Source organism: Protomyctophum parallelum (assembly GCF_964188405.1).
Source record: "Protomyctophum parallelum genome assembly, chromosome: 6".
NCBI lineage: Eukaryota > Metazoa > Chordata > Actinopteri > Myctophiformes > Myctophidae > Protomyctophum > Protomyctophum parallelum.
This window is the reverse complement of record NC_139701.1, coordinates 20730704-20756582: the sequence shown is the minus strand read 5'-3', so window position 1 is coordinate 20756582 and position 25879 is coordinate 20730704. Positions and strand designations below refer to the sequence as shown.

Here is a 25879-nt window from a genome sequence, read left to right as displayed (position 1 = left end):
TTTAGGGTTACGTTTATTGTTGTTATTGGGGAACAAATAACCGTTTTTGCGTGGTGGGGAACATAGAACCTGGGGAACAACCAGTGCATTGCACTAATTTTACTAAATTAATTTAATCACATTTGAATATGTAATTCACCAAGGCGATGGCCGTTGGGAATGCATGCCTCTCTTCTAGTGCAGTACCCATTTGGACGGACAGACAGACAGACAGACAGACAGACACAGATATTTCTGGACCTCCAAAGATCCAACTGACTTCCCACTGAGTCAACACTGCACTCCCTTGGGTCAAATGCGATACACACGCCACGTTTGAAGTGGATCGGTCGGACGGTTCTCGAGATACACAGTGGACAGACAATGCACAGACATCAGAGATGATTTTGTGCATTCAGTACTAAGTGCAGGAGCCATAGTACTGTTGGCCAGTCTATGATGTCAGTCCTACAGTAGGACATCATGATGGAAGTATGGGATGGCTCATGGCTCAATGGAGAAGACAGGGTTAAGCAATTATAAATGTGTATTTAAGAGAGTCAAAGGGGCATTCCTCAACACCTGCATACCCGACTAATTACTTCTCCAAAGGGAGTGACTCCCACAGCTACAATAGTGACAATGATCTGGTAACATCCACTTATAGAACAAACAAGGGGAAATTATACTACAAAATGTGACAACATCCTGTAAAAAAACAGGCCTGAAAAACCATCAGACTCAGGAGAACACAAGAAAGGTGTTGTCATTCTTTGTCAACATTTTCTGTTTTCTCCTTTGTACACATAATGTACAGGTAACCTTTTTGCAATGTTGATGAATTGTAGCCTTACACTGAATTTTCATTTAGTTTCACTCCATTATACAGAACATACATTTTGAGGGGCATTAGCGCCTCCTATGTCCAGCTTTGTCTGTTTGTGTGTACCCCATAGCAATATTTTGATTGACCGAGCACCCCATAGTGCTGATTTGTATTGGCTGAGCAAAGTACGTATTGAGGATAAAAAGTGAGGACAGAAAATTGAGGAGGATTAGCCTTGAGGACTTAGCCTTGAGGACTCAGGACACCAATTGCGATTGGCCGGGAATTGGATGATGACAAGAGCGCCCCTCACTTCACACGGGTGTGATTGTTTTGTAATGGGCGTGGCTAGCGATTCAAGGGCTGTAGCCAGGCTAGATGAATTGAATACATAGGACCACAATGGAAACAAGTCTCCTGGACCTTTTTTGGTTCTATCCTTTTAGCCTAATGATTATTTCCAGACCATTGCAGATAAAAGACAATGTGATCAGTGTGTTTACCATGGTCTCCAGCTCGTAGCCGGTGAACAGGGAGAGCAGGGGAACAGGTACCACTCGAGCCATTCCCTCCCGCACGGCTGACACCTGCTCATCAAACTCATGGAGCCTGCAGGGGACACACGGGACACACACTCAGCGGAGAGAACACAGCAGGAGAGAAACGAATGCGTGCGCCACACACACACACACACACACACACACACACACACACACACACACACACACACACACACACACACACACACACACACACACACACACACACACACACACACACACACACACACACACACACACACACACACACACACACACACACACACACACACACACACACACACACACACACACACACACACACAGCATGTAGCCGATTCCTTTATGCACAGTAAACAGTAGTGTGGTGACTAGTGGTCCCATGAAGTGCATTTTAATAATACTGTACAAATGTCTGAGTTCCATTCCAGTTAGCCAACAGCTAACGAGCTAGTAGCAGTAGATTTGAGCTACTACTCGATTATGTTCGGAATAAAACTCAATGTGGTTTAGATAAATGTGACATTCAAATCATAATTGTTTAGGTCGCTGCTGTTAGTTATATAATAGTTAATCACACACGCGTTCATTTGAAAAGATGAGTGACCCGCTCAGTTTCTCACCTGTAGTTTATTGCTAGGCGAACATACTCTGCCCGGTTCTCTAGGGTGATATGAGAGTATTTGGAGCTGAGCTGGATGTCCTGACCGCTGGCGTTGGGCACGGTGAAGGGCAGCGTCATGGCCTCGAACTCCTCGGCCGTGGCCTCGTTGTCTCGGATGTACATCAGGCCAGGGATGAAATCCTTATCGACCTGAGGGCGCAGAAAGCACATCAGCACTGGTTGTGTGTGAGTCAGTGTGTGTGTGTGTGTGTGTGTTGGCGCTCCAGGGTTAATATAGATACCTAAAAGGGATTTACATATAGTACTTAGTAAATGTACTTAGTTACTTTGAACCAGCGGCGAGCGTGTGTGCTCGTGTACGCATGTGCGTCACTGCATTGTTTGATTAACTCAAACAGAGGAGTCCTGTGTTGTTGCTGTAGTCTTGGGTTGGGTTCTACTTCCTGTGTAACCTTTCTGATATCTCAAGGCAAGAACCACAGAACAACGGCATCTTTGTGAGCAAACGTAAGACAGAGGCTCAGATGATTGCAGCGTGAATGCCGGAGTGGGCTCACGCCAGCCGTAAGATAAAAGCCTAATTGGAGCCCGGTAGACTACAGTAACAAACCGAATTCTTTGTCCATTCTGGGAAAAAGGTATGAGCGTCATTTGGTCTAGTCATATGGAATTCTTATGCCCGCCCCGCTTTAATAACAGTAAATCTGTACATTCTGTAATTATCCTATTGAGCTAATTATTTGGCCAATTGCTAGGCCTGGAGTAGCATAATTGAACACCAAAACGGAACCAAATCCAAACGCACTAATAGCTACAGTACTAAATCTCCCAATAGAAGAGGGTTTACTGATCACGAGAGTCGCGGACCCTTGTCAGTGAGCATTGAACTGAAGTTGTAATCTGAGCAGGAATGTAGAGCCTTTTATAAAACTGACTTGCATAACTGATCATGTTAGGTAAAAAGATAAACATTCCATTCATGCTAAAGGTGAAGGGGCCAGAGAGAACCTTTTTTTCTTTCCCTCCTTTACTCCTTTATGTGTTCCGATTATCCACTGACATTTAACCACACAAACCCACATTTGGCTACTGGGCATGCATTTCTTTCAGGGCACGACATGGCACGAGAAGATTGTTGCGTTAATTCCCAGTATTCAGTCAGAGGAACAGAGAGAGAGAGACACACACACACACACAGTCACACGCAGTCACACACACACACACACACACACACACACACACACACACACACACACACACACAGTGCAGTATCTGTACCTCACTGAGGTCAGCAATGGTCAGGTTCATGCCAGCCAGCTGTTTCCACACAGGCTCTGCCAGGTTGAGGCTCAGGGGGCTTCCGGTGCGGATGGCGATACCCAGGAGGACTCCTGTAGGGACACAACCATTCACAATGACACATTCCTTCCTTCATTCCTTTAATGAATCCTTCTGGTTTTCTCCAGACACATGCACAATGTCCGTTCTGGAAAACAGCCAATCTGCAAGCTCTATAACACAATCTACACACACACGTGGTGAGTTTATAGGTCAAATATTTTGGCACAAGACTCTGGCGTACGACTTACTATAAATCCGGCTTAAAGTAAAATAACACGTTGGTGACCTTGCCATGATATAATTCCAAATATTGGCAAGATATTATAACAGTTGCTCTGTTAATTAGAAATTGATCATCCAAAATAATCTCGTCATTGATTTACATTGCTTGGATTTATATTGCCCTCAAGTCACTCTTTTAGCACAAAAACAAATGCAAACAAAGTGGATTCTTACAATGTATAACATTGCAAAATCTAACACTGGGTGTTTCTTCTTTTATTTAATGTCAACCTTGATTTTACCATTCGGAAGTTGTGAGCTTGTAGATCAGCTATTTTCAGCAAGGAGATTTGGATTAGAGGGGAAAAAGGAGGGGACCACATCTGGATCCCAGATCTACAGTATACAGAGTCATGGTGTTTGCGTACCCAGGAAGCGGAACATGTTCATGTGCAGGGCGGTCTTGGCCGCGGGGTTGAGCAGGAAACAGTCGCGGTTCGCTCCCGACTCGTCGCGGCCGTTGGGAGTGACGATGAGCAGCGGCGTGAGGCCGTTCTGCAGCTCCTCGCACATCTCAGCGATGGACTCGCTGTAGCCTCCGCCACAGTCGTCCACTGACTCCCCTGTTGGCAGAGACGGGAATTACATTTCAGGACTGACCAGCTGTCAGTATTGAGCAATTAATTTTATTGGAGTTTATATGCGACATGTCCAACTAGAGGTTTTTCATGATTCTGAATCCATTCCAAGCCTTAGTTTTGCACAAAAACCACTCCTTGGGCTAAAAACGGCCACTTGCCCAAATGTGCCCAAAATGTGCTGACCTCATCACATAACTCATAACTCATAACATGAGACCCGGATGGAATGTCCATGTCCTTGATCTACATGTAGAGGCTAAAAGAGCTCTTAAATGCTGGGTCTTAGCTGGTAAACCTAGGCATGGCCCTGAGTGTGACCACAAGAAGCAGGCTAATGCTAGATTTAAATATGCTATACGCTATATTAAAAGAAATGAACAGGCCATGAGGGCAAATGCTATGGCTGAAAAGCTACAGAAAAATAATGTGTATGAGTTCTGGAAGGAAGTTAAGGTGGTAAATAACAGTAAGATGCCAATGCCTTCTAGCATTGATGGTACTACAGGGTCAGAATATATTGCTGAGCTGTGGAGAAGACATTATGAATGTATCTTAAATTGTATCAAGAGCAATGTTTTTAATATTGGTGAGGTTACACACACTGATGGGGTGACTGTCACATATGACGAGGTGAACTATGCTATAGAAAAGTTAGTTCTTAATCAGACCAGTGTGTGTCCAGTGGAAACCTCGTATGAATCTGATCTCAGGTCAGAATGGGTTAATAAAGCATGTGGCAATGATCAGATTTCAGCAGAACATCTGAAGCATGCTGGTCATCGAGTATCAGTACTACTTGCAATATGTTTTTCAGGGTTGTTGTTGCATGGCATACTGCCTGATTCCATGTTATCTGTCCTGTTAGTGCCAGTAGTCAAAAATAAAACTGGAAAGTTAACATCCATAGACAATTATAGGCCAATCGCACTGGCGAGCATAATGTCTAAGGTGCTAGAAGTCATCCTCCTGGACAGGCTCAAGGAATACATACGTAGCATCCACCGACAATCAATTCGGTTTTAAGAAAAATCATGGCACTGATCTATGTATCTATGCACTTAAGGAAATTGTAAGTCAGTATAGTAGATGCAACAGTACAGTATTTATGTGTTTCCTGGATGCGTCACAGGCCTTTGACCGTATCCATCATGGTAAACTTTTTCTAAAGCTACAAGAGCGAGGTGTCCCCTTATATCTGATAAGGATCCTGCAGTTTTGGTACTCACACCAAACCATGCAGGCTAGGTGGGGAACTAGTATATCCACACCCCTCCTAGTGTCCAATGGCGTGCGCCAGGGGGGAATTTTATCGCCTATATTATTTAATTTGTATTTGGATGACTTATCAAAACAGTTAAAAGAGTGGTAACAAAGTTTAAATACTTGGGGCACATAATCAGAGAAGATCTATGTGATGATGATGATGTGCAGCGCCAGTGCTGTAAACTTTATGGTCAAGCCAACATGCTGGCACGAAAGTTTCATATGTGTACAGACAATGTCAAAATAGCACTTTTTAAAACCTATTGCACTCCACTTTATACAGCTCACTTGTGGTGCCGATACAGCAAAGCAAAAATGAAAAAACTTCAGGTAGCATATAATGATACTTTTCGAATATTCCTGAGACTCCCAAGATGGACCAGTGCAAGTGAAATGTTTGTGACCAGTAATGTACCCACCTTTCATGCTGTACTGAGGAATTTTATGTTTAGATTCATGTGTAGATTGAGGGAATCAAAGAATGTATTAATTATGGCCTTAACAGGGCTCACCCAGAGTGACACAGTCTTCTCCTCATGTTTCTGGAAACACTGGAGGCAATGTTTATATGTTTTTAATTGACAAGGACTGCCTGGAGTGAAAATAGCCTGATAAATAGGCCATCTCTGTGTTGTTGTTTTGTATTTACTGTCATGTTTTTCCCTGTTGTTTTGTTTGTATGGACCCATTGTCTGAAATAAAGTTTTCAATCAAATTGACTGCCAAACTATTTGTGAAATTTTCCTGCCTCTGTTTCATTAAAAGAAAAAGAGCACAATATATAAAATTATGTTTGGGCATTATCGTTCTAAACCTACAGTATGTGCCTGTAGTTCTACTATATGAGGAGGACATGCCTGCAGGCACATCTCACTATGGTGATAAAAAACAAACAAAAAAAAAACAACAAGAGTGCTGTGGTATGCAGACATCAATGTCTCGTGTTTAACACAAGAGCACACGAGGGGTTCTCTGCGTCTCCTGTCCTGCTGATCATTTATCAGACACATTTACAGACCGGGGGGGGGGGGGGGATTGTGGAAGCCATATGCACAGAGACAGGCCATAAAGCTACAATCTGTACATTTTATGGCCATTGTCTCTCTCTGCTGAGAGACAGAGGTCATCGCAACGGCATCAGCGCACCTCAACTAGCAGGTGTCCAGCACCACAGCGTATCTTGCTGGCTGTGTTGTTATATTGTACGTATCTTGCTGGTTGTGTTGTTATTATTGTACAAGTTGTTGTTATTGTGTTGTTGTATTGTACAGGGATTTGTAACAAGGAAGGAAGGAACATGAGTGAAAGTGGAGGACCGCCCACACAGTTTCCTGACACCACCAGGATTTTTAATGAGGGCGGCCCCCCATTAGATACACTGAAGGAACAGAGATCACCGCTTCGGGTGAGTCTCCTGGATTGAGGGTGTGTGTGCGCGGGTGGGGGGGAGGCAGAATCTTACCAACGAATTTGACCTTCCAGACGCGATGAGGCAGCAGCAGGCTGTCCGGGCTGAAGGAGCTCATCTTGGCACACATCTGACCGAACACAGACTTGGTCCCGTCGGGGCCCGCCAGACCTCCTTTGCTGCGCGAACGCTTTACCTGGGCAAAAGAGAGAGAGAGAGAGAGACACACACACACACACACACACACACACACACACACACACACACAGAGGGAGGGGTAGACTGTCAGTGTTTGTTCTTTTCTTTGCTCAAAGGTTTTTAAGATAAATAGTTGCAGGCAACACTGATGCATGATGTGAATTTTCTGGCTTCGACAGGTCTCCTATGACCCCTCACAGCCAGAGCTTCGAGGAGGGTGTGTGTGTGTGTGTGTGAATAATTTTGGAATATCTGGACTGTTTTCCTTGTTCTTTCTTTCTACCTCTATCCTTCTGCCCTTTCTGGAAAAATTGAGGAAGCTTTCACAAAAATAATTTCACCAGTGATGATGTGTGTGTGTGTGTGTGTGTGGGGGGGGGGGGGGGGGGGGGGGAAGGGCTGCGTGTGTGGCTGCGTGTGTGGAGGTGCAGTGGCCTGGAAAGCATAGCTAAGTAGAGTACAGTCTACAGATCTAGACAAGAGGAACCGCTGCAGACAGACCGGATCAGGATCACACAGCACATATCACATGATCATAACTCACTCAGTGAAAAGCCATGTCTAGAGCGGCGCTCCGCAGTGAGAGGCGGGGCCAGTAGTGTCAGTAAAGTAGGTTAGAGGCTAGCAAACGTTTTCATGTCCATTAGTTATGACCCCGCATTCTTCCAAGAAAACTAGGGGGAGAGTCATGAGTGTCACATGGCCAGCTGTGCATACCTGGATCCTGTTGAGTTCCACAACCGGCCCATGCTGTCGGTCTCTCACCATGGTGGCTTGAACCACCTTCCGGAAAGCAGCTTCCTGTTGGCAAAAATCACACCTGTGTGAAGTGAGGGGCGCTCTTACCATCATACATCATCATGCATCATCTCATTCCGGCCAATCACAATTTTCATCCTCACTTTTGTCTTCAATGTTTGTGTTTACACAAAAACTTAAAACTGGCATTTCATTGTCAATGGCATTCAATGTTTGTGTCAGGACAACGTTTGTATGTTTTAATCTACTAAATGAATTAGTCTTCAAGCCCTATTTTATGCTTTGTCTAACAACACCACAACCCTACATACTTCATTGGGGACCTATAGCCTTCCATAGCCAATCTACAAGCACAATTTCAATTTAATTCCCCGCAAATTAATACATTTACTAATATCGATAACATTCTATAATCAATTAAATCAATTGGTTCGATCAACCGTTGCATCCCTACCGTAGTTCTTCCCACAGCGTCTCCAGTACCCACCTTGCCCTGGGAGATCAGGATGCCTCGGAGCGTATCGAAGCCCACGGATGGTCCGTGGCCCGTCTGGCCGAGGCGGCCCTCCAGGTCGAACATGGGGATGCAGGGGCAGAAGAGCTCCGAGATGTGGTGGAGCAGCAGCAGCCGGTTCCTCAGTCCCAAGATGGAGATCTCATTAAGGTGGTTGTACTCCATGGGCACCTGACACACAGCGGACAAACGGCAAGAATCAACCCCCCAAAAAAGGTTTGATTTGTGAACAACTTATAAGCAGTAAAAGCAGCGACATTGTTTGACTGTTTCTCAAGATAATGTGCTGATATGCGTAACATGTAACATGATAACACAAAATATATTCAATATATACAATCAAGATACTTGATGTAATGTAAACAAAGGTTAGGGTCTTTTACAATAGCTTATCTTTTAGCAGCAGTTTAAAATATGTGCAGGTATAATGTGCACACTATCTATCCAACATCAGCAGTGACAAACATCAACCGCTTACTGACACAGGAATAACACACTTCTGCCCTTGGTTGCAGATGTTGTACTGCCATCTAATGGTAGGTATAAACTTCACACTTTTTTTAATGCTCTATTTGGCAGTGAACATTTCCATTAAGGCCCTCCCAAACATACCTGTAGCTGATCTACAAGCTCACAATGCGTTTTGAGCCTGTAAAACTGCCATCTTCGAACAGCAGAAAAATAAAATGAGTGTTTAAACTGTATTTCATTTTGCTGGGGACCCCCTGGAACCCCCACCCCCAAAGACCCCTGGGCTTTACCAGAAATAATGGTATTCAATGTGTACAAAAAGCACAGGCCTCTACCTGGGCTGGCAGTTTGCCGGCGTTGGTGGGCTTGCTGGTGGACCAGGAGAGAGTGTGAGCCGAGCCGCAGGCCACACGGTTGATCTTCTTTCCCTGCAGGGCGGCCACCAGCCTTGGCCTCTGGATGGCGTTTGTGGTTCCGTCGCCAAGCTGGCCCTCATCGTTGTCGCCCCATGTGTACACTTCTCCTGAGCCAAAACGAGACAACACAGCTTTCGACGCAGCCCAGACACACATGGCAACACAATGCTAACAGAAGCCCAAAGTGGACATTGCTGGCTGCAGTTTGAGGAACAGAAGTGTAAACACATGTGACACGACATGCAAAATCCAATTTAACCCTTGAACACTAAACACAGGTGATTTTCACCCGGACAATAATATTTTGGTAATTTTCATAATGTTGGGGATGTCTGAGGTGGGTGGGTCTTCACCTGTGTTTAGTGATAGAGATAAATCCTATACACCCACAGTGGGCATTTCACTGGACCATTCTCACATGTCCCAGGAATGGGTGTAACAAAGGAGAAGTTCCCAGCTACATTATTGTTTCTTTTATGAATATTAAAAAAGAAATACCCATGTTTTTCACAGATTTTGCCCCCCTAAGATAGGGCCCCTATCTATTTTTCATATTTTTGGTGAAAAGTCATGATGAAATTTTAAAGAAGAGTACCTCAAGTTTCCATGTATTTGTTCTTCAATATATTTTGAGAAATATGTTTTATGGCAGATTTTATATTGGGTAAAATATACCCGTGTTTAGTGATGGTGTGAATAAAGGATGTTAGGGTTAAATGTGCTTCAAGTGATTTTTATGTCTTCTGTTTCAAAAGTTGAAGTTCTATATTCTGATAGTAATCACTGCTATAGCGTGTTTGTTCAGTAACTCGGGTCTCTCCGTCTCTTAAGCTGTTCGGCAAACAGAAAATATTATTTGAGCTCGGTCACCCATTTCATCTTCGAGTAGTTCAGAAAAATCTCCTATCCCCTGATTTGTTTTGTCTTATCGCTTCCACTTGTTTATCCTGTATCATGTAGGCGGTTTCGCTCCTGAACGGATGAAATTTGTACCCCAACCAGGGGGGCAGTGAAACCAATAGTGTCTGAAGCCAGTAGGAAATCCTGACTTCCTGAAAGTTCATATAATGGCCTGTTGTGGCGCTGTCATTGGGCCCAAAAAACCCCATAGAGGTCCATGTATTTAAAAAAAAATGACCATAAAGTAGAGTATGTTCTGAGGGGCGTGGCTGCAGTCTATGATCGGGACCACCCCCCCGCTCGAGTCAAAATAAAAAACAACGAAGAAGAAGGGGGGAAGTCAAGCCTCGTTGTCTGGGCCAACCAATGGCCAGCTGGGCCCAAACGGATCTAGAAAGATGGCGATCTTACATCCATATCAGCCCCGGAGAACGCTTTGTCCATATTTCTTTTACAGTCTATGAGTATGACCCCAACCTCAAAATGTACTATTTTCTGATTGCTGGGGATCCAGGGGAGACTCCATGTATAAACACTCTCAGGGTTTTAACCTATATGCTTGAATACAACGATGATCATGGAGTTCCTACCATCTTCCGTGCAGCACACACAGTGGAGTGACCCGGTGGCGATGGCAATGACCTTTTTCCCCTGTAGGCCCTGGACCTGTCTGGGCCTGCGAACGTGGTCGTCAGAACCATGACCCAGGCGGTGGTAGTCCCCTTTGCCCCTGGATGGAAAAACAGGTAAACACACACGCACACGCACACGCACACACACACACACACACACACACACACACACACACACACACACACACACACACACACACACACACACACACACACACACACACACACACACACAACCATAAGTCATATCCTCATCTCTATTAAGCCCAATTTATACTAAGTTCGCGGCACAAAAGATAACCAACGACAGGCACACATACCAGGTGTAGACGGCTCCAGACTTGGTGAGGGCCACTGAGAACTGGGAGCCACACTCCACCTTCACCACTCCCAGGCCAGTCAGAGAGTCAATCTGCACACACACCAAATCATACGCATGATTAAGTACAATTTTGAGGTAAATGTCCAATATTTTTACTTCTACAGTTCTACCCCACTACATTTCAGATCCAAATATTGTACTTTTACTCCACTACATTTATTTGAAGTAGATTTTGATTATTACAAGGCCATTTGAAAATAGCCAATCTACAAGCTCACAATGCGACGCATTGTTATTTTCAAAAAGATTTTTTTTTTAAATGTCGAAATGGGACATTCTGCATAATGAGTTTTTGGGTACTTTAAATACATTTTGATGCCAACCCTTCTGTACTTTAGAAATTTTGAATTCCGGATATTTACTTGTAACTGAGTATATCCTATATTGCAGTATTGATACTTTTACATACAGTAAGTAACAAAATGGAGTACTTTCCCCCCCCGCCACTGCCCTTACCTTCATAGGCACCTTGCAGCCGTCGCTGCCTCCGCGGCCCAGCTTGCCGTAGTCCCCGTCTCCCCAGGACCAGACCATGTCGTCGTCCGTCAGGCACAGAGTCTGAGCGTCCCCACTGCCACAGGCCACGTCGATGACCCGGTGGCCCTGGAGCGCGTCCACCTGGGGAGAAGACACACACACACACACACGATAGTAATCACTGCTATAGCGTGTTTGTTCAGTAACACGGGTCTCTCCGTCTCTCAAGCTGTTCGGCAAACAGAAAATATTATTTGAGCCAATGTCACCAATTTCATCCATCACTGAAAATAGCAGATGTACAACCTCATAATGCGTTGCTGCATCGCAACTCGTTGCGCCACAGCAACGATATGTGCGTACAGTCTACAGAAAGGAAAAGTGTGCACGTGTTGGGATTACTGACCAGTTTGGGTTTGAGCTGGTCCTCGCTGTCTCCATGTCCCAGCCGGCCATAGCGTCCTTTGCCCCAGGTGTAGAGCTCTCCGCTGGCTGTGATGCAGGCACTGTGCGCCCCTCCAGCCGCGATGTCCACCACCTCCACCCCCCTCAGGGACTCGATGACACGAGGGCGATCACACGGGCTGAACAACAAGAGGAGTTCCAGTTACAACAACAGCACAATCTGTACCACATCTAAATCCGTCATTTTCATTCATTTTATCATTGTGGAGCCATGAAATATAGTTTAGGTACATAATACCAATAACATCATCTGTAGGCGGGTGTATTTTGTATTTCTGAGGGGTGCTAGCCCCTCCTATATACAGGTTTGTTTGTTTTTAGTTCAATGTTTGTTTTAAAAACGCCATTGACAATGAAGGGAACATTTACGTCATATTGTCCCTCATTACGTCATATTGTCTCTATTGGTAATGGCATTTAATGTTTGTGTTGGCACCATTTGTTTTATATGCGCCCCTCACTTCACAAGGGTGTGATTTTTGTTTCCTATTTCAGTGTGCCATCTTCCTTGTAACAGAAAGGCTGTAGTTTCGATTAGCTTGAAATCCCCATTGATGATGTCATTGGTAGGCCACAGCCCACCTCTGACTGAGAGACAGAGTGCGCACAGAAATTGTGCCATCTTATAATGAGCATTAGTGAGGACCATTTATATGAAGATACGGTTTAAAATGGGCTCCTATAATATATATAAGTCATTAAAAACAGGAAAGGACAACACTTTTGCCATATCATTCACGATATCCACAATCCCAGACGATATCTAGTCTCTCACCAATCACGATATGGATATAATATGGATATATAACTGACCTCCTCGGCCTCGGCCCAGGAGTACACCTCTCCCTCGGAGGACAGGGCCAGGCAGTGCTTCGATATGGATATAATATGGATATATAACTGACCTCCTGTTACCGTGGCCCGGCTTGCCGTCCTCGGACTCGGCCCAGGAGTACACCTCTCCCTCGGAGGACAGGGCCAGGCAGTGCTTCGATATGGATATAATATGGATATATAACTGACCTCCTGTTACCGTGGCCCAGCTTGCCGTCCTCGGCCTCGCCCCAGGAGTACACCTCTCCCTCGGAGGACAGCGCCAGGCAGTGCTTCCCGCCGGAGTTCACCGCCACCTTCCTGATGAACACGTGCTGGATGGACTCCAGCAGGGTGGGCGTGGACACCGACTCCGTGCCCCCGATGCCCAGTCGCCCCCCGGCGCCGTAGCCCGTGGCATACAGCTGAGAGGGCACACAGTATCAACCAGGACACGTCAACAAATGATACATGTGGTTCCCAAACATTTTAGCCTGGACACATCAGCAAATGATGAATGTGGTCACTGGTTCCCAAACATTTTAGCCTGTGACCCAAAAGAGAAATCAGACTCGCCGCTTCGCGCCTCGTTATGAGCTTTATTAAAATGTGCATTAAATTCATACAGATGGCAGTGGAAACCATGCGGTGTACCAAGATGCCCACCAGGAGCAGTTAGGTTACAGTAAGTGTCTTGCTCATAGACATGCAGCCAGGAAGAGTCGCGTGTGGAACCGGGAACCTTCCACTCTACCTCCTGAGCCACTGCTGCCCCTCAATGTTATAGATTATATAATTTCTTGATTTGTCTGCCACTGCATTCATACTGTAAAAAAGCAGTATCCTATTATATGCAGCCGACTAGATTGTGTGTCAACATATGTTCTGGAGATGGCGTGTAGGTGTTCAGTGCATGAGGCTCACCTTCCCGTCGGCGGTGACGGCGAACAGGGTCTGCTCTCCGCCGATGAGCTGCACAGGGCGCAGCGTGGCCAGGGCTTCGGTGGGAGTGGGAACTTTGACCTTGGCCCCCTCGATGCCGCCCAGCTGCCCCCGATGGTTGTGGCCCCAGCCGTAGATGGTCCCGCTGCCGCCGGCCGACAGCGTCCAGTCGTCGGGCCGTCTGTTCATCCACTGGACCAGCTGCTCGTCCTGCTCGCGTTTAAACAGCTCGTGGCTCTCGTGCAGACCGCTCATGATCTCGTGATCGGCCATCAGCTCGCGGATCTTCTTGGTGACCTTCGGGAATATGTAGAGTGGAGCGTAAAGTATGGCGTGATATTATGGTACTTTAGTATATTGTTTTCTACATTATAGAGTATTATCTCACATTGTGTTATTTTATACTTTTCTTTATTACGTTCTGTATTGTGTATATTATTCAGCGACAGATAAACCGATAGCACTATATTGTAATTTAGCCTATTATTATTATTAAGATGTCCAATTGAACGATGGCTGCGGAAAAATGGAAAGTTAACATAAAAAGACAAAAAAAAGGGCCTCATGAAAAGTGACTCAAATTGCCTCGCGTTTCTCAAAGTACGGAAATTGGATAAATGGAGTGGGAAACGGATTACAGACATTCTTCTGCCCCAGCCAGTGTGTAATGAGGCAAAAGAACATGCAATCTGGAAGAGAGAGCTCAGCCTGTTAAGCATCATTTATGCACCATCGCACAATGGGACGCTGTCAAACTACAGAATCATCAGCTTTGTTGACACATCAAAGGTTTACAGGTTTTAAACAGGTGGGTGAATTTATTGTTATTATTATAATTTTTTGAATTTGTAGTTTTCAGGAAGTGGAGATAGAAAAAAGAGAGATGAAAAACATGGTAGAAACTAGAGGCGGTTATCGCCAGGTACCTGGCGATGCGATTACACATCGTTTCCGAGGGTCACGATTCGATTAATCCCGATTAATCCTGATTAATTGGGCTATGATACGATTCGATTAATCCCGATTAATCATGATTAATCACTCACTGTTAATCACTCAGTCACTGTGTGACTAATAAACAAAGTGCTTTCTAATGATTATGAATATATATATATTCTTTCACAGTGCACTTTTTTAACTCAAATCTTTGCTTCTGGGGGGGTCCATAGAAGAAAATATTTTCAGATGGGTGTCCGTGGGCAAATACAGAACAGCAATAAGCAGCTTTCTTTAAAAAAAAAAATAATGAGTTTGTACAAGCATACAATAAATATATATTAATAATGACATAAGATGTCATGTCATAGAAATACATGGGCAGGATTTAGGTTGAGGTCAGCAGCACTCAAATTGCCTTTATTCTTTGTTAGGACAAAAAAGGTGCTTTTCTTTGTTTCCTTATTCAGGGATTTAATTTTCAGTTACTGAAGTGTCATTAAGGAAGCTTTGGGGTAGTTATTGAGACTATTATGTTGCACCTTTCTGTTTGTTTGCACACATTAAGGAGCATTTGGTTTAAAGTATTTTACAAGTGTAAGGCAACATTTTGGATCCTATGATGTTGAGGGGACACGGGAACTCGATACAACTCACAACGAGTACAAGACCATATTGCCCACTGACATCCAGAGATGCAGTCAAGACAACCATCCCGATCCCGAACACACGGACAGCTGCCCATGCACTCAGAAAAGGCGACTAGAATTACGAAGTCCATCGGCACTTTTATTGCAAAGGTTTTACGTTCACATTCGGTCGTGGGGAGCGACGGAATCCGGGCCATGTTAGCACTTTGGAGCCACACTACGTCGTCCCATCTCGGCCACATTTCACAGGCGGTCGATGGTGTGAGTTTTATCGAGTTCTCATTTCCCCTCAACCTCATACAATCCAAAATGTTCCCTTTCTGTCATCTTTTTTCTCTTCCCCTCCGCGTTGGTAACTCGTTCTGTTTTGGTTGTTGAAAGCTAAAGCGTGTGCGAGCGCTGTGTGCGTCACTCTAAACGGTCCGGTACGACGACGCAGCGCAGTCGCAGATTAGTTCCGCCCTTTTGCTCCGGTAAAAAAAATACATTATATAATCGATGTTTGACATTTGTGCATCGATGAATTATCGCCCATGATGGCATCGCGATTAATTGACTAATCGATTTTTTCCCCCACCACTAGTAGAAACTGTGTGACAGATAATCACAAAGTTCCTGGTAGGGTAAAGAGAAAAATATACATATTGTACATGTGTGTGTAGATAGACGTGCAGTCAGATATCTCAGATATAAATAAATTGTAAATTCATTCCCTACTTCGTCATACTACAGTGTCACACAAAAGTATCAAAAATAGCAGATCAACAAGCTTGAACGCATCACACATTTGATTTCAGTCTTGAAAATGAACAGTTTGGACATGAGGTTTCCGCTCACCTCATCCAGGAAGGGTCTGGGCAGAGGGCTCCTCTTGTCCAGGGCCACCGCCACTCTGGAGGCGGTGCAGTAGCGACGGAACCACGCCCACTTGTGCGTCTCCGCACAGCAGGGGAGCGTGTCCAGCTCGAGGTCACAGGCGAGCGCCACCAACACCTGGACGTGACGACAACGTTACTGAAGCCCTGTGACGGCTCGTAAGTCTATGCAGAGTGATTACAGGCTCAAACATATGGGCACTTCCACCTAAAATAAACTAAGAGTTAACAGAATTATGACGTACCTTGAAGAAGGGGCTGTGGAGCAGCTGTTTGCCTCCTCTGACAACGGGGTCCTCATACTCGTACTGCCTCTGCAGGGCCTCGGGTAGGCCCTTCACAAGGGCGGCCAGCGCGCTGCCAGTGAAACTCTGCCATTTAAGAGATTGAAGCTTTTCATGAACCACTTTCAAACGGGCGTCACAATTTTAGATATGTTATCACAAACGGAACATTTCTATCTGCCATTTTCACTGTTCGACAACGTTATGAAATAAGTGCTTAAAAACGTGGCCAAAATATTTGATACATAACGTGTTTTAGCAGTCTGGAGAGTCGTTCCTCAACGGTGCGATCGGTGGAACTCACCATGGAGCGAGCCTCGCCTTCGCTGTCCCCCAACAGCCTGTTAATGTTGATGGACTGGCCATATTCTGTGGTCAGCAGCTTGCGCAGTCTCTGTAGGGCCCACATCCTATGACCAGCAGCTATGGCGGGGAACAAACCATCAAATCAACCATAGACATCTCTTCACTGATAATACATAATACATTCTAGATTGATAATGACATAATATAGTTAGACAGCAATACATGCTGATTTTAACATAACAATCCCAAATACTGTCGCCGAGTTAAATATGTCTGTATGTCCAAAACCGTTTGTAGGAGCAGTTGCACTGTTTTTAAAAACAGTGAACATGCAGTGCCAGTGACTGCTATTTTTCTACTCCTTTTGAAGAAAAAAATCACACCAGTGTGAACCGAGTGGTGCAACTCCCGTCTATTGGTTCTCTGTATCGTTCCAATTTGTATCGTTCCAATTTCTTCTCTGTATCGTTCCAATTTCTTCTCTGTATCGTTCCAATTTCTTCTCTGTATCGTTCCAATTTCTTCTCTGTATCGTTTGCATCCAGCAGGTGGCAGCCATGTCACATACCTCTCTCGTTCCAATTTCACACATGCGCACACCACTCATGCTCATAGTTACAGGTACACAGGTACACAGGTACACAGGTACACGGACATTGCAAGCTGGATGTAGGAGTGGTTGCACCACTCAAAAAACCAACAGAAGATGAAATATACAGTAATATGCAGATACAAGGTTTCTGCCCGACAGCGTTTTCTCATCTAGTCTCATTGTGTTTAAGGCCTACCATTGTGGCCTCCAAGTGGCTTCATCCATAATGGTCATTCTATTATCACGTTATCCATCTAAACTTTATTGTACAGTAGAGTAGATGCAATGCATTAATACTTAATATAGCTCTTACCCAGGGCACTAAGCTGTGCACAGGCAGCCAGCGAGGCAGCCAGGCGGGGAACGATGCTCCTGTTGGAGGCAAAGTTGAGCCTGAAGTCCAGCAGACAGGTCACCAGGTCCATGGAGGGACACGACAGGATGCAGCGGTCCGACAGCAAGTCTTTAGGACCTGCTTACACAATTCATGGTGTCATGTTGTCAAGCCAGGTTAATAATCCAGTGTTCCAGTGTTTAAATAGTAGTATTTAAAATACATTCTGAGACTTGTTAATTAAGCAATATTATACAAGAGGGGGTGGTTTAACGTGATTATTGCCACGACAGTGATGCGGTCAGGAACGAGACGTAGTCGAGTTCCGCAAGCATCACTGAAGTGCTGCGCTCTGGGAAAACAGAGCAGCTGAATTATTTGTTTTGATTAGGTGTGGAGTGGTGCTAGTTTGATCCACGGCTAGAAGGCTGTTTCAACCAATCAGATTGCTTCCTCGAAACGACCCGTTGTATAATGGAACTTTCTTTCCCTTCTTTTTACAAGGTTAATTTATCCTAACCATGACCTGTTTCATGTTATGTATGGCCCAAATAGTTGAAATTAAATATACTGTACATTGCCATTAAATGTCAAAACGTTTGCATGTGTTGTGAGGAAGGAAGCGCGCTCACCAGCAGCAGGCATGATGGGATAGACGGTGAAGCGCCAGCCCCAGCCGTTGACAGAGCCGTCGCTGGTGAACTTCCATTTGAGCTCATCTCCTGGGATCCTCAGCTCACTGGACCAGTCTGACCACTCCCGACCTGGAAGACACGTTGCATGTCAGAACAGAAGCTCACATACCAGTGATTCACAACCTTTTACATCCAGTGTGATATGCATTAGGCCACGGACTCCAATTTGATACAACCTTTCTCAGGGACCCAGATCTGCACTGTAAAATCCTCATTGTTTATTTAACTCTTGAGAGTTACAAACCACCCAATGTTGAGAAACAGTGCTTTACTCATTTATTGTTACCTGAGCGGACAGAAACGATCCTGTTGGCTCCGTCCATGATTGTCAGTGGATCGTGGCGTCTCTCTGTGGAACACTGACGGTCAAATTCCACCCTAAGACCCTCGGCACCTACAACATTTAAAAAAGAGCTACGTAAGAATAATGGCTAAAGAACACATGGGCTGATTACCTACAGCTCTGCCACGGTAGACTGGGATCAATCGGGTAACCATGGTGGAAACTCTTGGCTGGATTGGCTGGGAATGTGACGTGGGTGCCTAGTCCCGCTCGCTTGCCTGTTATAAAACAGGGGTTACCTCCAGTACGTAACCTAATGTTTTAGGTTACGTAGCGACTGGTGAGAGTTGACTAGCAGCTACTCGATGTAGCATTCAGATGGGGGAACAAAAAACAAAACTTTTTCTCTCTCTGTGTACCTGGGATCTTGACGGTGCCGCTGGTGGAGGTGTCGTCGGTGTACGGGTGGCTGCTCTCCACCACCACCGGCTGGGAGGACAGACGGCCACTCTGCGAGTCCGTGGCCACATCCTCCAGCTCCGTGACGCACAGCTCCAGCAGCATGTCGGCCACCTGCCCAACATCACAGAGATGATCAATGCAGCTTTGCATTATGTCGCTTAGTTGGCAAGAATAGAACATACATTTACAGGGCTGCAACTCCAGCAAGTCACAAAGTGCAGGTGGAAAGAGCTGAACATGACGGCCACAAACGGAACGAGACACGGTGAGAGAACAAGAGATAGAAAGGAGAAATGAGCAGATTTAAGGTCCTTAAGGCGTTGTCGCCTGGATCAGCGACAGGTCGGTTCCATATAGACAGCTCCTTATACAGAAACAGTGCTTGTAGTGTAACACAGTACAATCAGTAGAGTAATGTTTTTTTTAGATATCTTTTATGTAAAGACAGAGAGAGAGACAGAGAGGGGTAATAAATAAGTACATTACCTGTGGATAGGCAGTGCCCATGCCAGACAGCACGGCAGACAGCACGTCTCTGCCCTTGTCTCCAGATCGCAGGGACACTGCCAGTTTTAACAGGTCCACCATCACACGCGTGTCGTCAGGCACCAGCAGGCTGGTGAACTCGTCCAGATACTGGGGTTCTGGACCCACCACCTTATTCTGACTCTCAGAGTCCTGGAACCCAAAATAATGTATGAAATGTTCAAGGAATGACTTACAGTAAGTTTGATTGGTGCTGGATGATTGGATAACTGCAGCTATTCAATTCAAATGCATGCTATTAAAAATATGACTGACTTCGTGAGACGGCTTAAAGTACAGAGTTGTTTTCTGAGTACCAAAGACGGGTCGCCGAACTACTAAGTTATGTTCATAGTTATTGAAGAAAGAAATATCTATAAGATATATATAAATGACTATGTGAGTACTCGCAAAATCAAAACTAACCTCTTTGGTCTTCGTCATGGTTTCGGCGATGATGCTAGCCGCTCCGGGGTCGTCGGTGACGGGGATGAAAGGTCGTGAAGAACCCCCGGAGGCAGACGGAGTTATGCCCGATGACGGGGTGACAGCGTCGTCAGAGGAGGGAGCCTGAACGCAACATGTTTTACATATTAACATTAATGCATAATTATGTTCTTTAAAACTGATTTATACTTCATCGTATAACGGCATCGTGCCACTAAAATATTTGGGAAATTCTGTAATATTTGCGCCTATACGACATGCCCAAAACGTGGAACTGGAAACGTGTATGCCACAGTGCCCCTCTCCTCACCTCTCCCTTCTTATCCTGCCAGGGGTTTGGGCTGACCCGTTCCTCCGTTTCTGGGGGGACAGGGGGGACTTCGTCGTCGCTCAGGGTGGAGGAGGAGTCGGATGGGGGGATGGGCGACGTGGAGACGCACTCTACCGGCACCATCATGCAGGCTGGCATCAGGGCACCCACCACGGCATCCCTGGGTATACCAAACATACAAGTACTGTTACAATCACTGCATCTCTGAGAATGCAAAAATTGTCACTGTCAGGCAGAAATCATTTTTCTCCATATTTCTGCTTCCCCCCCTTTATGCCCGACAGAGACAATATACATGCATGGTTAAACTCACACCTAACATGTAGTAGAACTCAGTGAGATGAATGAGTGCAGACTGGGTGCATTTCCGTTCGTACCTGGCATACATGATCTGCAGCGCTGACAGCACGTGGGACAGGGCCTGCTGCTTGGCCAGGTTGCCGTCTAGGGATAGAAGGATTTTGGCCAGCGAGGGCCTGTTGGGCTTCACGCTGCTCTGCCCGCTCATCTTGTTGCTCACTGCAGAGGAGTCGCTGTCGGACGGGACGCCTGTAGAACACCACACCCCATTGCACAATATATTCATTACAGTGTGTTTCAACACACAGCCTTTGAATTCAACCAGGGCTGAGCAAGTTGAGCACACTGTTCCAAGTTATCACAAGCTCAAATTTGTTTTATTTTGTTTTTGTTTGTTAATTGATGGTGCCAAAATTAAGAAATGGCGGAAATAGCAGATCTATAAGCTCACGTATCACAATGTGACATTGCCAATACCCTGTTCCAAGTACTCCCTTCCAAAAAACGCTACCAGAGCATCGAATCTCGTACCACCCGTCTCAGTAACAGTTTCTTCCCCCAGGCAGTCAGGCTGCTGAACACCTGACTTTGAACTGTAATGCACTGTCACTTTACTTTGCACTTTTTTTTGTTTTTGTTTGTTCTTTCTTTTGCACTATAGTCGTTGCTATAGTACTGCTATATTTCTGTCTGTAAGACAGAGTGCTCGGAGCAAAAAGAATTGCATTGTATTTAATTTATACATATGACAAAAATAAACCTGAACCTGTGAGCTTATACATCGACTATTTTTGCTATTTTAACATGGCAATATGATGAAGTATGATGAAGTAATAGGGCTAAAGGGATTAATTGATCTATATATTTTGTTTACGTCATTGATACATAAAATACAATATTTGATTTGAGAGTAATCGCTAAGAAAATAATCAACGGTTGCAGCGCTGGTCTAAAGGCTACCTTTTAGAATATACTATGAAGTATAACAATTATATATATTATAAAATGATATATATAAAATGATTAGAAGAAATGTGGGAGACCTAAGTAGGAGGCTCCCAGGGAGTCCCTGGCCGTCTGGAAGAGGACGGGCTCGTGCACCGAGGGAGTGGTGACGTCCACCGTGGTCCAGGCCACGCTGTGGGAGGAGCCACAGGCCACGCGGGTGATCTTCTGTCCCTCCAGGCCCTGCACCAGCGTGGGCTTCCTGTTCACCGTGGTGGTGCCGTTCCCCTGCTGCCCGTGGTCGTTGTCTCCCCACGCATACACCTGCCACACCAAGACACAACACTTTAACCCCTGTGGTCGTTGTCACCCCACGCAGACACCTGCCACACCAAGACACAACACTTTAACCCCTGTGGTCGTTGTCACCCCACGCAGACACCTGCCACACCAAGACACAACACTTTAACCCCCGTGGTCGTTGTCACCCCACGCAGACACCTGCCACACCAAGACACAACACTTTAACCCCCGTGGTCGTTGTCACCCCACGCAGACACCTGCCACACCAAGACACAACACTTTAACCCCCGTGGTCGTTGTCTCCCCACGCAGACACCTGCCACACCAAGACACAACACTTTAACCCACTGGAAAGAAAAATCTAATAAATTCCATAAATTAGAAAACAAATGTTTAAGTAGTAGTGAAAATAGCAGATTTATAAGCTCACAATGCAGCGCGAAGCGATGCTTTGTGTGCTTGTAGATTAGACGTCTAATGTCTCTTTTGGGTCACAGGCTGTTTTGTTCCAGTCCAGAGACCTCCAGAAGCTAAATTTGAGTTAAAAATGTTCACTTTAAAAGACTATGGGAGTATGGGCTGTATTTTGCGTGTCTTAAGTACCAGGTCTTATTCCCTAACTTGAGTAAACTAAAGACCTGGAGGCGTGATCAATGCTCTTTGGCCACTCAGAATAGCCAAATGGCATTGATCACGCCTCCAGATCTTTAGTTTACTCAAGTTAGGGATAAGCCCTGGTACTTAAGACACGAAAAATACAGCCCTTTATATTCAAAGATTTGCACAAGTTGTCAGGATTTTTCAAAAATAGCAGATCTACAGTACAAGCTCATAGCGTGGCACGAAGTTCTGCGCGATGAGCTTTTATATCTCCTATTTTTGAATGGCCAACGTATAAAATAATGCTTTTTTAGCTCAAATCTGAAAGGACACAGATGCTTTCCCGGACCACAAACCACAAAAAAACGTCAGGAAAGAAAAATCCCTCCGAGGACAGAAATAAAAAGTATTGCTCCGAGCCCAGTCTTCTAAAGTGGATAAATATTGAGTGACTGACTCGGATCATAAGAGGTGATTTGCTGGAGGTTTTCATATTAAGTTGTGAGTTATGTCGGGAACTGTGGGGCAATGAAGGTCAAAGTTATCTGGGGAGTGGAGTGGAGAGTAAATATACACCACGACTTGAGGACAAACTGGCACATCTGGAAGGGTGCCATGGCCGTAAACAGACTGCTGTGTAATGCACTAAATGCAGTGCGTTCTCTTTTTACTTTTTCATTTCAATGACCCAGAATTTGGTATGCATTAACCATTATTTTATACTTTAGCTGTTAAAAAATAGCAGATCTACAAGCTCATAGCGCGGCACCGCACTACGAGCTTGTAGATCTGCTATTTTTGAAAAATCGTGATTTTTTTTGGTATATTCTTTCACAGCAAACGTTCATATCTTTGCTTCAGGGGGGTTCCTGAAACAACACATTTTCAGAAGGGGGTCCAAATACATATAATTCATAGAACATTAAATAGTTTTAGCACAACTGGGTATTTTCTGAACTGTAGAATAATTAGTAGAATCTGGTCTGAAGTCTCAATGGGTTATGCCATGGACCCCCGAGATTTTACAAATGGACCCGGACCACCACTGGTGTAATGTTCCGGGCTGATGGAGGTCAGTACGAACCTGTCCCGTTTCAGTGACGGCCAGACAGTGCAGTGCCCCTACAGCGACGTGGACGATCTTTTTGCCCCGCAGCCCCTCCACCATCTGGGGCTTCCGCACGTGGACGTCAGTGCCGTGGCCCAGCCGGAAGTAGTCTCCTTTACCCCTGGGTTGGGAAACACGCCACGGTTACCCACAGGTCATGAATAGTCATGAACAGATGGCTTTGCAATAACAGCCAAGTTTGTCGTTTGTGTTCTACAGCCCGACCCATGCCAGATTGTTGGTTTCGATGTCAATCCCCAGTTTGGAGAGTCATAGACCAGTGTTTTGACAAATATTACACATACTAAGTGCAAAACCGTTGAATCAATTGAAACATTTTGAAGTTTCTACAAACATGAATATTTAACTATTTAACTAAATAAAGAGTATTAGTATAAGGGATGCCAGGTTGAAAGGGAAACTTTTTTTTTGTACTGCGTCAACAACATGACTTTTATATAATCTCCTCACCAGGTCCACACCACGCCAGATTTGGTGAGAGCCAGGGAGAACTGTGCCCCACATTCGATCTGACACACGGCCTGCCCGTTGAGCCGCTCGATGTTCTGGGGGATGTTGCAGCCCTCGCTGCCACCGCGGCCCAGCTTCCCGAAGTCCCCGTCACCCCAGGAGAACACCAAACCTGGACAAGGACAGATTACTGAACCTCATGCCTCATGAAAACATTCTAAACCATGGGATAAAATATACTTCGTTGACTGGGGCTCTACATTAGGTCTACATTAGGTCAGCTAGTATTAACTTTTCTACACCAGATTTCGTCACTGAAAATAGCAGATCTACAAGCTCACAATGCAACGTTTTGGGAGCTTGTAGATCTGCTATTTTCGAGCTTGTAGATCTGTAGATATGCTCGTTCCAGAATATGGAGGCTAACTTTCCAGTGGTTAAGAGCAGTACCTTCGTCAGTGAGGGCCAGTGTTTGAGCATCCCGGCTACCACAAGCTACCTGGATGACCCGGTGTCCCAGAAGCACTTTCACCTGCAACCCAAACACAGCCAGCATCAAACGTTAACAGCGAATGCCATGCCCTTATATGAAATATGTAACATGCAGTCGGCATCACATTGTACAATGCAGAATATAAATCAAATAGACTCTACGGTAGGTGACGGCAAACAGCCGATTTTGGTGGACAGCAGTTCCATCTATACCAGTGTTCAACAAACATAGGGTAGCAGCTTTTTGGGTTTGTGGTCCCGTTATGGGTCGCAAGTAAATATCCAGCAATTTCAAAGATATAGAAAATATTTAAAAATAATTTCAGGAAATAATTTCAGGAAAAAAACAACAAAGAAAAACAAAATTATAATTAAAATATGTTTAAAAAATACACATACTTGTAGATGCAGAGATACAAATACAAGAGTACCATGAGTAAATGCTGGGCCGTGAGCACGCGCACAAGCACACACACACACACACACACACACACACACACACACACACCCTACCAGTTTAGGCCTGAGCTGGGTGGTGTTGTCCCCGTGCCCCAGGCGGCCGTACTCGCCCAGACCCCAGCTGTACAGCTCCCCACTAGAGGTGATGGCTGCACTGTGAGAGCTGCCACAGGCGATGTCCCGGATCCGCTTGGTCTTCAGCGCCTCGATCAGCCTGGGCTTGTCACAGTTCCTACAGTGTGTGGAAATGACCACAGTCAGACCTTCAGTGCTGCTACGCATCGGATCGGTCCGAAGCAGAACTGGACACAATGGGTGGAGTCAGATCAACGTTCCAGCATGGTAAAGGCAGAGTTCATGTTTTTGAGAACCATTTTTTTGCATCGCAAAGTTCTAGTATAGAGCTCTGGGGGACTCCGGCCAATGAAATATACGTATAGAGTTTAAGTGGTTAACTGATGATTGGGCAATTTAGGCCTGATGTTAGCTAAACTAAAAACACAGAGTAGATAATTGCAAGATAAATGGCCTTGCAACAAGCAACACTACTCAACATCAACCTAGTGCAAATGATTTGTCTGTTCCTTTGTCATGGTTAACCCATTGAGAGACCAGATTCTTCAAAATGTCTTCTGAAAAACCTGTTTCTATGTCAGTGGTTTTCAAAC

At 45.1% G+C, this 25879-nt stretch overlaps 1 protein-coding gene across 16 annotated transcripts in view; it reads right to left on the bottom strand.

The window, feature by feature from the left end:
- Positions 1 to 25879, bottom strand: part of herc2 (HECT and RLD domain containing E3 ubiquitin protein ligase 2) — an 84493-nt gene that overhangs the window by 2355 nt on the left and 56259 nt on the right. For 9 of the 16 annotated variants that reach the window (XM_083767379.1, XM_083767369.1, XM_083767380.1 and 6 more), the window contains 30 exons: positions 25266 to 25443; positions 24711 to 24792; positions 24261 to 24432; positions 23766 to 23910; positions 21877 to 22102; positions 20911 to 21082; positions 20513 to 20693; positions 20182 to 20325; positions 19717 to 19908; positions 19188 to 19341; positions 18772 to 18879; positions 18423 to 18554; positions 17770 to 17928; positions 16863 to 16981; positions 16520 to 16645; positions 16237 to 16392; positions 13796 to 14110; positions 13082 to 13296; positions 12000 to 12177; positions 11573 to 11734; positions 11055 to 11146; positions 10693 to 10832; positions 9122 to 9309; positions 8256 to 8486; positions 7760 to 7843; positions 6899 to 7040; positions 3961 to 4155; positions 3248 to 3360; positions 1968 to 2158; positions 1309 to 1414 (listed from right to left, as the gene is read on the bottom strand). In XM_083767379.1, the coding sequence (XP_083623505.1) occupies positions 1309 to 1414; positions 1968 to 2158; positions 3248 to 3360; positions 3961 to 4155; positions 6899 to 7040; positions 7760 to 7843; positions 8256 to 8486; positions 9122 to 9309; positions 10693 to 10832; positions 11055 to 11146; positions 11573 to 11734; positions 12000 to 12177; positions 13082 to 13296; positions 13796 to 14110; positions 16237 to 16392; positions 16520 to 16645; positions 16863 to 16981; positions 17770 to 17928; positions 18423 to 18554; positions 18772 to 18879; positions 19188 to 19341; positions 19717 to 19908; positions 20182 to 20325; positions 20513 to 20693; positions 20911 to 21082; positions 21877 to 22102; positions 23766 to 23910; positions 24261 to 24432; positions 24711 to 24792; positions 25266 to 25443 (4798 nt within the window). The remainder of the gene's footprint in view (positions 1 to 1308; positions 1415 to 1967; positions 2159 to 3247; positions 3361 to 3960; positions 4156 to 6898; positions 7041 to 7759; positions 7844 to 8255; positions 8487 to 9121; positions 9310 to 10692; positions 10833 to 11054; positions 11147 to 11572; positions 11735 to 11999; positions 12178 to 13081; positions 13297 to 13795; positions 14111 to 16236; positions 16393 to 16519; positions 16646 to 16862; positions 16982 to 17769; positions 17929 to 18422; positions 18555 to 18771; positions 18880 to 19187; positions 19342 to 19716; positions 19909 to 20181; positions 20326 to 20512; positions 20694 to 20910; positions 21083 to 21876; positions 22103 to 23765; positions 23911 to 24260; positions 24433 to 24710; positions 24793 to 25265; positions 25444 to 25879) is intronic. The other 7 variants (XM_083767371.1, XM_083767373.1, XM_083767372.1 and 4 more) reach the window with 2 other exon arrangements.